General features: G+C 50.6%; 1 protein-coding gene across 7 annotated transcripts in view; it reads right to left on the bottom strand.

Moving 5' to 3' along the window:
• Positions 1-16,377, bottom strand: part of CFAP100 (cilia and flagella associated protein 100) — a 56,121-nt gene extending 39,744 nt beyond the window's left edge. For 3 of the 7 annotated variants that reach the window (XM_045052053.1, XM_045052051.1, XM_011280245.4), the window contains exons 1-3: positions 16,270-16,377; positions 15,159-15,266; positions 5,263-5,337 (exon numbers count right to left, since the gene is read on the bottom strand). In XM_045052053.1, the coding sequence (XP_044907988.1) occupies positions 5,263-5,337; positions 15,159-15,207 (124 nt within the window). In that variant the 5' untranslated portion in view covers positions 15,208-15,266; positions 16,270-16,377. Of the gene's footprint in view, positions 1-5,262; positions 5,338-6,686; positions 6,748-15,158; positions 15,267-15,670; positions 16,222-16,269 lie in introns of those variants that run through there. The other 4 variants (XM_045052055.1, XM_045052054.1, XM_045052052.1 and 1 more) reach the window with 4 other exon arrangements.
• Between the last annotated feature and the right edge of the window lie 245 nt (positions 16,378-16,622).

Genomic DNA, 16,622 nt, shown 5'->3' on the forward strand with positions numbered 1-16,622 from the left:
TCCATTCTCAGCTGGGCTTCTGGAGCGGGGAGCCCGTGGGAGGGGGGCGCCCAAGATAGGGAGAGGTCACGTGGGTAGTGGTCACACGGGTGGTGGATGGGAGGAGAAGGGACCGGGCTTGTGCAGGTTTGGTTTGGAGTCGTGCACTCTTGTCCCACGCCTAATCACAACTTTCTTTTACATCCTTTGGTTCCGACACAGGGGTTCCAGAAGAGACCGCCCAAGGGCCTCTATGCGTCGGGGGACATGGTGCCCAGGGCACGTGGCTCGCCTCCCTCACCAGGCCATCCCCCCCCCCCCCCCGCCAGAAAAGGCATAAGTTTAGAAATTGCACACAGCTCCGGACAAGAAGGGGGGAGCCTGGCAGACAGGGAGTGTTGGAACTGGGGAGGCAGCGGGTCTGGGGTTAAGTGGGGAAGTGCGGTCCACTGGGCTGGGCTGTGGGAGGAGGGTGTGCAGGAAGTGATGGCTCTGGGTGCAGCAATGGTGTTGCATAGCTAACCCCCTCTTCACATCCTCATGCCTGTCTCTCTCACTCCCTGCATCTGCCCAGCAGCCCTGGGCAGAGGCATCTCCCTAAATTCAGAAGAGAGAGGACTGAGCCAGAGTCGGAGTCTTTATGTCCCCAAACTGGCCGTTAGCACGCCTGGGCTGCATGTCCCGTGTCCCCATCGAAAAGATTAATTACGATAGTTAGCAAGCACTGAGCACTTAACCGTGGGCCAGACCAAGGATTATACCTGACTTGATTTTCATAGCAATCCTATGAGTTGGGAATTCTTGTTACTCCCACTGAGGAAACTGAGGCACGGAGAGGGAAGCTGCTCACCCGAGGCCACAGAGCTAGAAGTAGCTATGTGGGGACGGGCTTCCAAAAACAGAAATTGCATTTGCAGTCCTGCAAGTAGGGAATGTTTCCGAATGGCTAATGGTTAATGTATTAATGTGAAGATGAGCCCACGATCAAGGATGGCAGTCATTTGGAGCAGATCATTCCAGAAAGGCAAAGTCGGTTTGACATTTAGAAACCAATCAATGTAGTAACCCCAATAACAGAATGGGGGAGAAAATTATATGATCTTTTCAAGAAATGCAGTAAAAGTATTTGATACAGTTCGAAACTGATTTTTAATGAGAGTCTTAGCAACATAGGAATAGAAGGAGACTTCCCTGGTCTGATAAGAGGAAGTGTGGTGAGCTGAGTAATGGCCCCCCAAAGATGTCCATGGCCTACACCCCAGACCTGTGACTAGACTCCCTTATATGGTAAAGGGGACTTTGCGGATGAGATGAAGTTAAGGACCTTGAGATGCAAGATGGTCCTGGATTTGCAGATGGGTCTGATGCAATCATGAGGGTCCTTCTAACAGGAGGCAGGAAGGCCAGCAGCATGAGGAGGAGGTGTGACAATGGAAGCAGAGGTTGGAGTGATGTCACAGAGACCGGAGGATGCTGTGCTGCTGGAGTTGGAAATGGAGGAAGGAGCCAGGAGCCAAGGACGCAGGCGCCTCTAAGCTGGAAAAGGCAAGGAAGCAGATTCTCCCCTGGAGCCTCTGGAAGGAACGCAGCCCCATGGACACTTTGATTCTAGTTTTCTAAGTTTCATTTTGGACTCTGACCTCCAGAATTGTAAGATAATTTATCTGTGTTGCTCTAAGCCACTGAGTTTGTGGTAATTTGCTATAGCAGCAACACGAAATGAGTACAGGAACCTACAAGAAACCTCTAGGCAAAATATTGCGTGCTTCCCCCGCCCCCCATGATCAGGAACAAGGCATGGATGCCTGTCTTTGCACTTCTACTCAGGGTTGTAGTTAAGCAAGAAAAAGAAATAAAAAGTATAAGCTTGGAAAGGAAGGACAAATAATGTCATCTCAAGGTGATGTGATTGTAGAGGAGAAAATCCAAAGAATCTGCAAACAAAATGGTTACCACTAGATTAGAGATGATTTATAGGTCTGATTGTAAAGTGAAAACAAAACTTGTATAAAATGCAGTATCTTCATGGCCTTGGGGGTCAGCAGAGAGCTTTAAAACAGTTCATAAAACATACCAACGATAAGAAAATGATTGGGAAAGTGAACTCCACTAAAATTAGGAACTTTCGTTCATTAAACATGCACCACTAAGAAGGGAAAAAGCAATCTGCCAAGTGAGGGAAGGTATTTGCATATTTAGAACTGGTGAATGACTTGTTTCCAGAATATGTAAAGAGTTCCTAGAAATCATTAAAATGAAAAGACAACCCAGCAGAAAAGTGGGCAGAGTCAGGAACAGGCACTTCATAACAGAGTCATCAGTGAACATATGAAAAGGTAATCACTCTCATGGATCACAGGGAATATGAGATACTAATCCATATCCAAAGGGCCAGGTAATAGCAAGAGTATTGACAACGTGCCAGGTGTTAGAAAGGATGTGGAGCGTCTGGATTGCTTACACCTATTATTGGTGGGACTGTGAATTGGAACAAGTCTTCTGGAAAACTGCTCAGCACTATCTACTAAGGTTAAACATCCTGCCAGCAATTCCACTCCTTCCTCATTTCCAGGAGAAATGAGCGTTTATGTCCTCTAAATGGCATGCACAGCAATGTTCACTGCAATATTGCTCAGAATATCAAAAACCCAGAAACAACCCAAATGTTCATCCATCCCGGAAAGAATGATATACTGTCGGCATATGCACACAACAGAATGCACACAGCAACAACCAAGAAGGGACTCTTGTGACTGGCATTTCACAGGTGGGATGTTGCGTGAAAGAGGCCAGGATCGAAAGAGCATGGAGTGTGACTGCACTTATATGAGGTTCGAGAATGGATAGAATGATTCTGGGGTGACAGCAGAGCCCTGCTGTCTCTGGGGGAAAGGGAACTTCCGGGAAGATGCAAATGTTCTAGATGGCGAATGAGATGGAAGCTACAAATGTGTATACATTTACTGAAATTTGTCAAACTGTATACCTATGATTTGTGCATTTCACCTAATTATACCTTAGCGAAGGGACCAAACCAATCCACCAAACCCGGATGCCTCACCCTTAATGTGGTGATAAGTTCAGGCACAGGGATCCATGGTTAGAAGAAGCTGTTGGGTGAATGGTTGATGGGAATGTGGTAGAGGGCCAGGCAGTCACCACCAGACCCCACCGAGCGTGGCAATACCACGAGTGGGGGGCAGCTAGACGCACGGGCTTCTTGTGAGAGGTGGTAGGGAGCATTCTTGTGGACAAAATGGAACATCTTATCAAGCACGTAAGGTTAAAATGTACAATTAAAGGAAAGATGAGGAACAGAGAAACAGTTTCTAGAACAATGACCTGGTAGCAAACAGATACATACAGAACAGGGGTCGTTCTACAGGTAATTAACACCATTTCTCAGTAAGTCAAGACGCAGAAAATGAAAGGATGTGGGGGAGGGGCTCTGTTAGATTGTAAAGAGAGAGAAGATGATCAGATCTCATTTGAATCAATTAGAACGAATCTTCTATAGGAAGACATATCTGAGATAATTGGGTAACTTCACTGTGGTCTTGCAAAGAAAAAGCCCTATTTTTGAAAAATGTACGTTGTGGGATGTAATGATGCAAGGATATGCCTGGATTTGACTTTTTTTTAAATGTTTATTTATTTTTGAGAGAATGATAGAGTGTGAGTGGAGGAGGGGCAGAGAGAGAGGGAGACACAGAATCTGAAGCAAGCTCCAGGCTCTGAGCTGTCAGCACAGAGCCCGACATGAGGCTTGAACTCACGAACTGGGAGATCATGACCTGAGCCGAAGTCAGACGCCTAACTGAGCCACCCAGGCGCCCTGCCTGGATTTAAATTTAAAGTATGCTTGCCAAGTATGGAAGCAACCCAGTTGTCCATGGATAAATGAATGGATAAAGAAGATGTGATACACACACACACACACACACACACGTGCACACACAGGAATATTAGCCATAAAAATGAATGAAATCTTGTCATTTGCGACAATGTGGATGGAGCTAGAGAGTATTATGCTAAACAATGTTAAGTCTCTCAAGGAAAGACAAATACAATGTGATTTCACTTGTGGAATTTACAACATAAAACAAATGAACAAAGGCAGAAAAAGAGACAAACCAAGAAACAGACACTTCACCATAGAGAACCAAACTGATGGTCACCAGAGGGAGGGAGGGGTGTGGGGTGATGGGAGAAACAGGTGTTGGGGAATAAAGCATACAGCTATCATGGTGAGTACTGAGTAATGTTCAATCACTATATTGTCCACCTGAAACTATTCTAGTTGTAGGTTAACTATATTGGAATTAAAACTTTAAAAATTAAAATTAAAAAATGTTCTGGCAAAGACGAAAAACAAAAAAAGAGAAGGATAGATGAAACAAATGTGGCTAAATCTTCTGTACTGGTGATGGGCACCTGAGTTCACAGGACCTTAGTCTCTATTCCTGGACAGGTTTGGGTTTTCAGAATTAAAAGAAAGAGGAAACCAGGCGGGTGGGGAGGGGGCAGGGGAATGAGAGGTGGGAGCTCAGCCTGTGAGAGGTAGGCTCAGGGAGTGTGCTCCCATCTGCCCCCTTCTATGGAAGGATCAGACTGGCCTGCGAACCTGGGGGGCGGCACAGGAGGCCAGGGGGATGGAACAGCACTGCAGAGGCTCAGAGGAAGCAGTACAAGCAGCCAGCTGCCTACCCTTCTTCCTCTTAACAAGGGGGAAGTTGCCTAGTTGAAAAGTTACATGGCTCAGCCTCCCTTTCAGATACTGATGGCCACGGGACAAATTTTAGACAATGGAACGTAGGCAGAAATTGCTGTGTGGGTCCTCTGGGAAGGGTATTTTTCCAAGGAGGACTGAGCTGGCTGGGAGGCTGTTTTGCTCCTCCCTTGACCCTTTCCCCATGTCTGAAATCAGATGTGATGGCTGAGGCTGCAGCAGCTATTTTGTGACCACATGATAACTTTGCAGTTGAAACCCTAAGGCTAAAATTGGCTTGAAGGCAGAAAGACTTGGGACCTGGTCACCGGGACAGTTTCTTAGAACTGCTGTCTGTGGGGCCTCCTGGAGCTCTGGACTGCCTCCCACATTTCCCTTTACTGGAGGAAAAATAAATCCTACTTTGTTTACATTACTATTATTTTGGGTCTCGGTAACCCATTGGAAGCAGAAGACTTTCCTTTTGCCACCGGTGTTGGAGACAGGCCTACGGAGGGAGATGTCTGACTCTCACCCACGCAGACTTCAGCTCCCAGCTTGAGGGCTCCCTTTACCTGTGTTCCTGCATTTTTCCTTTTTTTCTTCAATGACTGAAGTAGAACTATTGTCCGTGGACTCCAGGATGTTCTCTGCAGGGAGACGAAAGCAAAGGCCACAGCAAATGACTCATTGGCTCTTGAAGCCGTGAACACAGCAGGAGGCTGGGAGAGACTCCAGTGCCCTTGCCTGCCTGCTGAACCCCCCCCCCCACAAGTCACCCAGCTTCCCTGAGCCTCAGTTTCCACATCTGAGAGGATTGTACGGACTTTGCTGGCAAGCTGTGATAACTGCACAAAAATGGCCCGTGTGCACACGTGCCTGACACACACAACACGTTTTGTGCTTTTCTCTTCGGCATCCTTCCATTTGCCCCGTGAGAGGCGCGCAGGGCCCGTTTATGGGGAGGTCACAGACCCAGGCCCTCTGCTTCAGGGCCCTGCCTGTGCCTTTGCCGTGAGCCTCCCAGGGCTTCCCTCGGGACTGCAGCGGAAGATTGGGGGAAGCCCATATCCTTGATGCCTTCCCTTCAACTGACACCCACAGGGATGGAGGCATTTGGCCTGGTAGGTTCTCCTACCCCAACTCAGAAATCATCTGTAGCTTGGAGATTCCAGTCTCTGCCAGCCTGGGAGGGCAGCCAGCTGCTGGCAGATGGGGAGGGGGCTGCCAGGGAGCCTGGGGATGTGCTCAGGTGGGCAGCCAGTCATTTTGGACCAGCTTGGGGGAGGAGACTTGGGATGACGCCGGGAAGGCAGGGCTTGTGAGGTGAGGGACGTATACCAAGGGCAGACCCTGAGCAGCTGGGTGATGGGCTGTGGAAAGAGTGAGGAAGAGAGCTGTCCTGTGGCCCTGGCAGGCGGGTCAAGGGTGTGGGGCTGACAACTCAGATGCCTGCAGGTCAAACTGCATATATAACGGTGAGCAGAGGGGAGGCAATAGGGAGCGGTGAGGTGTGTGGAGAATTCAGGAGCACAGACTGCTGGGTGCATATTCTCCATCTGGCTGACTGCATGGTTCAATTACCAGGTAGCAACATTTAGTTAACTAGATCACAAAAGTCAGCAGATACTGCTATTATTTAAATAGATTAAAACCCAAGCCAAACAAACCAAAACTCTAATGAAATTCAACTTTTGTCTTAATTAAAAGAGCAATGCACAGGCATGGCAAAAAGGGTTAACGATGTGGTTTGCTGTGTTACGATGACCACTGAAATGACATGTTGATACGACGAAAAATCCTCACCCGGAGCCCTCCCTACCAAATGGATCTTTGTTTCTCTAACCAGAGGTATTTTTGCATACGCGTGCTTAGATGTCCCCTTACTTTTTCACTGCAAAATCATCTTTTATGCTACACCATGGATGAACCTTGAGGACACTGTGCTGAGTGACAGAAGCCAGTCACACAAGGACAAACACTGTATGAGCCAACTTACATGAGGTCCCCAGAGCAGTCAGACTCCTATGGACAGAAACCAGGATGGTGGGTGTCAGACACTGGGGGAGGGGATGGGGTGGGGAGTTAGTGTTCAATGGAGACAGAATTTCAGTTTTACAAGATGAAAAAGTTCTGGGTTTGGATGGTGGTGACGGTTACCCACCAGTGTGAAGGTACTCACAATGCCACTGGTCTGTATACTTAAAAATGGTCAAAGGAGTACATTTTGTTATGGATCATTTCCCATCATTTTTAAAAAGTTAGAAAAAAAAAAGAATAGAGGAACGGTTCAGTCGGTCGAGTGTCTGACTCTTGATTTTGGCTCAGGTCATGATCCCAGGGTCATGAGATCCATCCCTGCATCGGGCTCTGTGCTGAGTGTAGAGCCTACTTGGGATTCTCTCTCTCTCTCTCTCTCTCTCTCTCTCTCATTCTCTCTCTCTCTACCCTTCTTCCCTTCTTGCATTCTCTCTCTCTCTCTCTCTCTCTCTCTCTCAGAAACAGTATATCTGCTCATGCACAAATCTCCTTGCTCCATAGTCAGGTGCCCCTTAGTCAGGACCCTGAGGCTATTTCTAATCTCATGCAATTTCCAAACTTGCACAATCCTTGCTCTCTATCACCAGCTTGAGCTGGACTGTTTCCCACACACCTGGAATTTGTCAGTCTGAGAGGCAATAAACTCATCTCGATTTTAATGTGCACTTTGCACTTCTTGATCTCAGAAAAGATCGTGTATCTTTTCAGATGCTGATTATCCTGGGTTCTCTCTGTTAGTGTCCTTTGCTCATTTTTAAATTGGGATGTGGTGGTTTTTAAATGATCTTGAGCACTTCTACCTATTAGAGGACACTAGCTCCTTTGTTCGTCGGAGCTGCTGACAGTATGTTTGCTCCCGCTGATACGACTATTACCTTTGGACTGTCTCTCATGCATTTGCCTTACAGGACATTTTAATGTTTACTCAGTGCAATGCTTTGGCATTTTGTATCTTGCTTAGAGAGGCATTCTGCATCTGAAGGTTAAGTACATGTAAAAAGTTCCTGTTTTCTTCTAGTACTTTAACAGGATGCTTTTTTTTTTAATTAAAAAGCTTTAAAAATGGAAGCCTACTTTTAGAAAAATTCTCCGGGAGAGGTGAGCTGGCTGCAACATGTCCTCATAGAAAGTGATAACATGCCCCCTCCCTGCCCCCAGCAGGGGGAGATGGGGGGGGGGGTGGGCGCCTCCTGCCTCCAGTAGCACCTGTGCGGTGGTGGGGGGCGGGGGGAGATGCCAGCTCCCTGGGGAAGCAACCTGTTGACCTGCTCCTTCTCCAGCAGCCAGCTGTCTCTCTGCCTCTACTCCCCTGAGACACCTTCTCTGCACTCCGGCTACAAGAGGGATGGGCCAGCACTGTGGGACCCAGCCTCGTCCCTCCTTCACTCTGGGACTTACTCAGTATCTCCCCTGCACACCGCCGAGCCTGTCCTCCGCACTACCAGGACCTTCTGCTCCCCACAGAAGACAGCTGGGGGCTTAGATGAGGGTGGGAGTCAGTGGCAGGACGGGGCGGGAGTAGGCATGGATGCAGTGCTTTCCAGAAGAGCCCGGTGGGGGGGGGGGGTGCTTGGTGCCTGACTGGGTGTGGGCATGGGAGAGAAGGGAGCCCCGGGGATAACTCCATCCCTTAGGCAAGAACGCCCTTGCATCAGGTGCTGTTTGCTGAGGTGGCAGAGAAGGGAAGGAGGGATCTGGGATGGCGGGGGTGGGGATCAGGAGGCCCGGAGCTCAGGCAGGGTGCTGGGTTCAGGTCCCCGTGGCAACCGCCAAACAGGGGCTCTGAAGAGGCCACTGTTGATGGAGGCCTGGGGACTAGGGGAAGAGAGGACGGAAATGTGGGTGTCCCTGGTGAACAGATGGAGACTGAGGCTGTGGTCGTGGCTGAGAGAGAGGACGGCCCAGGACACAGCCCCAGGAACCCTGATGGTGGAGGAGCTTGGCAAGGAGGCCGATGGAGCAGATAGACAGGCCAGAGAGGACCAGAGCCCAGGGAGGAGGGCCGGAGAAGGAGCGAGTGGCGGGGAGGTGCCCTTGGAGAGGCCTCAGCCACGCCCCCAGAGTGAGATGGGCAGGGTGGAGTGATGGGGCAGAAGCCAGGATCCCACAGGGTTAGGGAGGGGACGCCAGTAGACACGGTAGGTTTGGCCAGCTCTCAAGGGGTGGCTGTGAATGCGGGGGAGGTGCACAGTCAGAAAGGAGGCACACAGCTGGGGAAGGGCCACCACCAGATTCCCCACAGAACACAGAAGGTCCACTCAAGGGGAGGTATTTGAGAGGCGGGGAAAACCAAGAGGAGTAATTCGGTGCTTTTAACAAGCAGGGGCCTTGCCCACCCCTGGGTGTGAGAGGGCAAAGGAGAGACACATGCCAGAGCCCAAAGAGGTGGCTGCATGGAGTCTTGACCATACCTGGCAGCCTGGCAGACCATTTAAGACACAATTTGGAAAAATGATCACGCGCTCATATCCTCTGTGGTGGCTACCACCTACCATAGCCCCCAGCGTCCCTGGGCTCCTGGCACTCACGCCCTGCCATGACCCCTCCAGCCGTGGAAGCGACAGTGGGTGACTTTTGGAGCGAGGTCAGAGAAGACATTGTGGCCTGCCTTGCTCTCTCTGGGATCACCTGCTCTGGAAGTGTCAGCCCCAGCCAACGGCCATGTGACTGAGCCTGCTGGGAGCCCATGCCGCGGCCCCAGCCTCGCCTTCAGATGACCGCAAAGGAGATGCCCTGGGCCAGAACCCCAAGCCAAGCCCCTCGTGAGTTCCTGACCCACAGAAACTGAGCTAACGCATGCTTACTATTGTTTTAAGCCACCAAGTTTTGGGGGGAATTTGTTACACAGCAGTAGAGAACCAGCACACTCTTCAGTGGCTTATAGGACTGTAGGGGTCACCTTGCTTCATAAGATGGGGAACTCCTTGAGGACAGGTGCATTAACTGTGGCTTGTCCTTTCTATATCTGATGCTCTAATATCTGGATCTTACTGACCCTGCAGGGACTGTCCCTGCCTCTCCACCCTGGGGTTGGCCAATCCCTAGAGAGAGTTAAGGAGTTGTCCAAGAGTACGAACTAACTAATCCGGAGCTCGCACACCCACCTCCCACCTCTGCTATCAGGTTCTCATACCCAGGGCCACTGGCCCCTGCTCCAATCACCCAAGGCCAGGTACCAGACATCTCAAGACAGCACTATGCCCCGAGTCCTGAAATTACTCAATCCAGTCAACCCTAAGCCCATATACCCTGCCTCACCCGTTCCTTCCCATGGAAATCACAACAGAGGCTCCTGCCCACAGTTGCCCTGCTCCCTCTGCTTTTGACCCAGCCCGGTCCTTCCCTGTGTGGCCCTGCTTCCTGTTTCTAGGGATCTGTGAGGATAACAAACTACCTCTCCCATGGCAGCCACCCTCTCGTCTGTTGGCCTCATCAGACCTGAGTAGTAATGCAACCTACATTGTATTTTTTTAAATTTTTTTATTTGTGTGTCAATTTTAATATCTATATATGGATTTACATTTCCATAGTTCTTTTTCGTTACGTTGATATATCTACATGGCATATTTATGATTGCTTTTGTTCTCTTTTTAAAAAAAAATTTTTAATGTTTATTTTTGAGAGAGAGAGAGAGAGAGAGAGAGAGAGAGAGAGAGAGAATGTGAGTGGAGGAGGGGCAGAGAGAGAGAGGGAGACACAGAATCCGAAGCAGGCTCCAGGCTCTGAGCTGATGTGGGGCTCGAACCCACGAACCTCGAGATCATGACCAGAGCCCAAGTTGGACACTTAACTGACTGAGCCACCCAGGAGCCCCTCTTTTTTTTTCTTTTTAGTTAGCATACAGTGTTATATTAGTTTTGGGTGTACAATACAGTGATTCAACAATTCTATACATCACCCCGTGCTCATGATGACAAGTGCTCTCCAGAATCCCTATCACCTATTTCACCCATCCCCCACACCCCTCCCAGCCTCTTCATCCAGTTCTGCCCTGGAAACTGCAAGTGTCCATCTAGACTCTAGAGTTCCAAATTGGGATTCTGATAGCTCCTGCCAGCTCAGAAGTTGTTTCGGTGGAGAGATGGATTCCTGGATCTTCCTACTCTTAGTATTTCCCATGACATCACCCCAAGCGTAGAGATTTTACTCTTTTAGATGCCCTTGTGAATGGAGTTGCTTCCTTAATTTCCACTTTGGATGGCTTGGTGCTGGCGTGTAGGAACACAAATAGTTTTAGTGTTTTGATCTTGTACCCTGCAACCTGGCTGAATTCATTTACTTGCACGAGCAGCTTTCTGGTGCGTTCCTTGGGATTATCTTTATATATAGGAGTAGTTTCCCGTCTTCCTTTACAGAGGGGGCGCCTGGCTGGCTTGGGCAGTGGAGCATGTGACTCTTGATCTGGGGGTTGTAAGTTGGAGCCCCACACTGGGTGGGGAGCTAACTTAAAAACAAAATCTTTTTTTTAATGCTTATTTATTTTTGAGAGAGAGAGAGAGAAAGAGAGAGAGAGAGAGAGAGAGAGAGAGAGAGAGAGAGCACAAGTGGGCGAGAGGCAAAGAGGAAGACACAGAATCCAAAGCAGGCTCCAGGCTCCGAGCTGTCAGCACACAGCCCGACGCGGGGCTCGAACTCACGAACCCTGAGGTCATGACCTGAGCTGAAGTTGGACACTTAACCGACTGAGCCACCCAGATGCCCCAAAGAACAAAATCTTCAGAAAAGAAACATAAATGCTCTGGCTTGAGCTTTTAGCACAGTGTCGAATAGCTAGCAGACATCCCTGCCGAACTCCGACCTTCAGGGGAAAGCTTTCAGGCCGACAGGATTGTACCAAGGACCTGTTACTTGCCAAGCAAGTACGGCAGGCAAGACGGGCAAACACCCCTGCCTGGGTGGAGCTTAAGACGTGCTGGGGAGAGACAGACAAGTTGGGAACGCTGACGCACGTTGGCAGGTGGAAAGTGGCACCAAGAAAAATAAAACAGAAGGTGACATTTGAATGAACTCCTAAAGGAGGCGGAGGAGGGAGCCACAGGGAGATCTAGGGGAAGAGCATTCTGGTCTGGCCTAGGAACACAGGCAGTGGAGTGGCAGGAACAGAGCAGCTCTGAGAGGGAAGCTGTTTATTGCTTTTCTCTCCAACTTTCTGCAGGGGTCCTGCAGACCTCTCCCCACAAGCCTGACTGGGAAGCCTTGGGTCTAGTCTGGGCTTTCCCTGGCTCCTCTGCCTGGACAAGGTCTCTGTTAAGTGTCCACCTCTGCACCAGGGGTGACGCCTTGCCCAGGATCTCCAGGGAGGCTGTGGGTGAACCAGCCCCTCTTCCTGTGTCACAGACAATGGCATCCCTACTCATTGAAGTCATAAGGCCCAGAAATGGTGCAATCTCCCTGCTTAAACCCCTCCTAGCACCTCAACAGAACTGAATAATCCTCCCCACAGCCTGCAAGGCCCTACCCAAGTTGTGCCAGACTGGCTTTCTGTCTCTTCCTCTCACACTGCAAGCTCATACTGGCCTCAGGACCTTTGCTGGGCTTTCTCCACTGCCTCGAATGTCCTCTCTATTTCATCCTTCAGGATCGTTACTGATAGGTATCGAATGTCACCTCCTCTGAGACGCCTTCCCGGACTACCGCTCCCATTTAAATTATGCCCTATGCCCCTGCCCAAAGCCTCTGGTAGGTCTCCTTCTACTGCTTCTTGGCTGGTAAATACAGACTGCTTTCCAATGTCTGCCTCCCTTGTCGCAATATGAGTCCTCACCAAGGGGAGGATTTTATTCACTCCTGAATCCCTAGTGCTTAGAACAGATGCCTGCATCCAGCTGGCACTTAAGAAAGGTTTGTGAATGAAGAGCAAACCCAGAGCTCACTCCTCTGATGTCAAATTCCGGCCGTCTTGGCCCAGACCCCTTAACTACCGCTCCACCTGTATTCTCTGAGCATCTTCTTCAGACTCAGGCTTCACACTGGGAGACCAGCCGAGGCCCTGAAGGTGGGGTACTGGTTGTAATAATGGTGACCATGGAGAGACTAATAATAGCAATGTCAAGGAGGCTACTGTTTATAGGGCACTTATGGTGCACAGGGCGTCATGCTGAGCCCTTGACCTGTGTTTCCATTTGCATCTCACAATAGCCTTAGGGACTGGGGATTGCTCCCATTCCACAGATGCGGTAGCTGAGGCTCGCAGAGGTGCGGTGCTCCACCGGGTGTGTCTGACCCCAGTGCCTCCGCCCTCGGCTCTCTGGGTAGGGCTGGGGTCCGGACAGCCTACCTGTACCTGGCCCAGGCTCCCCTCTCCCCCCAGGGAACTCAGTCTTTCTGGCCCTTACCTTAGTCCCCAGCTCCTACAGCTGAACCCAGGATGTCAGGCTCAACAATCCACCCCCATGGAGCGATTTCACGTACCCCCCTGTGTGCCCCTGCTTGGCCTGGCCTGGTAATGCCCTGGGTCTGTACACTTGAGGTATCCGCTTGGCCTGGTTTCCTCCCAAAGGCACAGACCCTCAACCCAGACCAGGGAAGCCTCCTGTTTACATGTCACCTGCAAGGGAAGTGATATACACAGTGTTGAGGGTTACATGGTACCCCCCCCCCCCCGCCATGTAACCACCCTCCTGGTTCTTCTGGATGAATCAACATAGTTTATAAAGTCTTCAACGGTCTTGTGCTAGTGCAGTCATGTTGCTGCATTGGTGTGTGTGTGTGTGTGTGTGTGTGTGTGTGTGCGTTTAGAATTGATTTGTTGTCTGCAAACATTTCAAAGCTATCTTTTTTTTTTTTTGGTAACCCCATTTCAGCCTTTCTTCATTTTTTAATTCACCCTGGAACAGAGCGAGTAAGCACAGAATGGCAACAGTGGGGGCAAATGTTGATATCTGTACATGTTTTTAAATATTTTTTTAATGTTTATTTATTTATTTTTGACAGACAGAGATAGAGCACGAGTGGGGGAGGGGCAGAGAGACGGAGACACAGAATCTGAAGCAGGCTCCAGGCTCTGAGCTGGCAGCACAGAGCCCAACGTGGGGCTCGAATTCATGGATCGTGAGATCATGACCTGAACCAAGATGGACACTTAACCGACAGAGCCACCCGGGGGGCCCCGATAGCTGTACATGTTTTAAAACAAACTAAATGCCAATTAGCATGGACTGATTAAATAAACTATGGTACATCCACACTATGGGATTACTGTTCTGCTCACAACACTAGAAGTCTAAGGGTACTCATATATTGATAAGAAAGCATCTCCATGGTATCTGGGTTAATGGAAAAAACCAAGGTGCAGGAAGCCTGTGTCTTGTGTGGCCATCTGTGTGAGAAAGGGACAAACTGTATGAACTGCATCTATATGTATACGAACTGTATCTATATGCCAGTGTGCACAGAGCTTATGAATGGAGCTCTGTGGAAGGAGGTGAGAGATTGGAGCCAAGGGCCACCTCTGAGGCGGCGATACTGCGTATCTGGGGACAGGTGGGGCCTTTCACAAGAGGGGGCTTTGAACACTTTGGAATTTTGAACCATGGCAATAGTTTACCTACTCAAAAACAAATTACAAGCTGAAGGCATTTAAGAGCACACAGATGACAGTGTTTCCTACTCTGCAACCCGTCCCCCCCCCCCCAGCCCTGGTGGCCTCCCTCCAGGCCACCCAGGGGGGGCACCTGGCAGCAGGGGTGTGACTTCAGAGGAGGCAGGATGTCCTCCCACAAGGGCCTGGGGCCAGCTGGTACTTCCTCTGGGCTCATCCCAGTGACCATAGCTGCAGAAAGGCTGAGAGAGCCCCACCTCCACTATGGTACCTTCTACAAAACCTATGGCGGGGTGAATTGTGTCCCCCACCCCTCCAAGTTAATGTTTCTGAGTACTTGAAATCCTAACTTCTAGCACCTCATGACATGACCCTGGTAAGAAATAGGGTCATTGTAGACGTAGATGAGGTCATGGGTAGTAGTGTGGGCACCTATCCTGTATGACTCCCGACCTTAATCAAAAGGCGAAATTTGCAACAGACACGCACACAGGCAGAATGCCATGTGACGATGAAGGCAGAGTGACGCATCCATAACCCGAGGAATGCCAGACATTGCCAGCCAACGAAGCCAGGAGACAGCCTGGAACAGACTCTGCCTCGTGGCCCTCAGAAGGCACCAATCCTGCCGGGGACACCTATGTCTTGGACTTCAGCTCCCCAGAGCCGTAAGACAATAAATGTCTGTGGTTTAAGCCGCCAGTCTGTTGTGGCACTTTGTTACAGCGCCCTAGGAATGGAACATGGAGTTTCTAGGGAACCTGGCACACCTGGGATTTCTGCCTCATGGCCTGATTTGGAAACACCTTCACCTCAACTGACCCTGGACCTCACTATCCCAAGCTCCCTAGGCTGTCACTGGTTCTGAGCCTAGGCCAGCCCCATACTTACTGTTGTAAATCATGTCCTTGGAGACCATAGTGGATGTTATCTTGGACATCTGGGCAGAGGAACAAAGGCTTGTTGCAAAACTTGGCCTTGGCTAAAGGCGATTCCAACCTGAGGAGTGACACAGTGCTTGAGCCAGATGATCCCCGGGCCCTCACCCCCGTATCCCTGGGTGGCTGGGAACAGCTGGCATCTACTGAGGGCTCACTGTGTGGCCAACACCTATATCTTCCCGCCTCCCCCCTCCTTCATCCTCTCTCCCCTCCTTGACTTGGTTCCAGTTGCCCTGACTTATCTTTCTGTTTCTAGAGCATGCACCGCCACACAAGACACAGACTTCCTGCACAGCCTTGCTCTGTCTCAGGGTCTTTGCATGTACCACTTCCTTGGCCAAAAAACGTTCACCCACACCCAGCTGTGGGTGGGAGGGTGCTCCCCCTGCACCACTTCAGAGATGTCTTCCTTCACCACACCGTCCACATGCTTTCTTTCTCCCCAACCCCATATGACCTCACCTTACTTTCTTCGCTGCAGTTACCGCTGAGTTATCACTTAAAAAAAATCCGTGCATTGCCTATTTCCCCCCTGAAAGCAACCTCCAAGAGGACAGGGGTCTTTTCTCACGTGGAGCCAATGTGCTCATCAAAGCGCCTAGCGTGGCGTCTTTGGAGCGTCTTAACGATTCGCTGAATGAAATTTTCCTTTTGCAAAGGAAGAAGCAAAGTGGAGATTCAGCGAGGCGTCCAAAGTCACACAGCAAAGAAAGGCCACAGCGGGGATTCCAGCTCAAGATTCCTGGCCTCCAAAGTCCGAGCCATTCCAGCAACACTCTGCTACTGCCCAGGCTTGGAGAGGGACGAGTTAGCAGCGCCCCGCTTCCCAACACCCCAACTCGGTTGGGATGAGCAGTGGGCCATACAGCGGGGGTGCACAAGGCATGGAAGGACACAGGGATGGCTAGACAGCTAGGTATATGATAAAGCAAAGTAACGAGTAAGGACACACGGGCAGCCTTGCAAAGGGGCCTTGCAAGGGGCGCCAGAGGAGCCCTCCCCGGGCCCCACGCGCATCCCCGGCCCCGCGCACCCCCCCATGCGACCCCGCGCGCACCCACCGGCCCCCGTGCGCAGCGGCTAGCTCCGAAACCTCCGCGCGGCAGTTCCCGGCTCAGGGCGTCCGGGCCTTCTATTTACGTCGCCATGGCAACCATTCTTCTTGCAGGCCAGGGCGGTGACGTCACAAAGCCTAGACGCCCTGGCTGCGTGGGGGTGGGGCCTACCGGCTGCAGGGTCCCAGCGCAGAAAGTCGTCGAGTCCTGCTGTCCGAGCTGTCGAGCTGTCGGGTCGCCGCCCGAACGGTGTCCGGGATGGGGCCTGGGGAACAGGAGTTTCCTCCCTCCGTCATTCCTCGTTCCTCACTCCTGCTCTTTTCCTGTCGTTCCCCGATTCATTTCTTCAGTGTGCACCT

This window comes from Felis catus, chromosome A2 (assembly GCF_018350175.1).
Source record: "Felis catus isolate Fca126 chromosome A2, F.catus_Fca126_mat1.0, whole genome shotgun sequence".
Lineage (NCBI taxonomy): Eukaryota > Metazoa > Chordata > Mammalia > Carnivora > Felidae > Felis > Felis catus.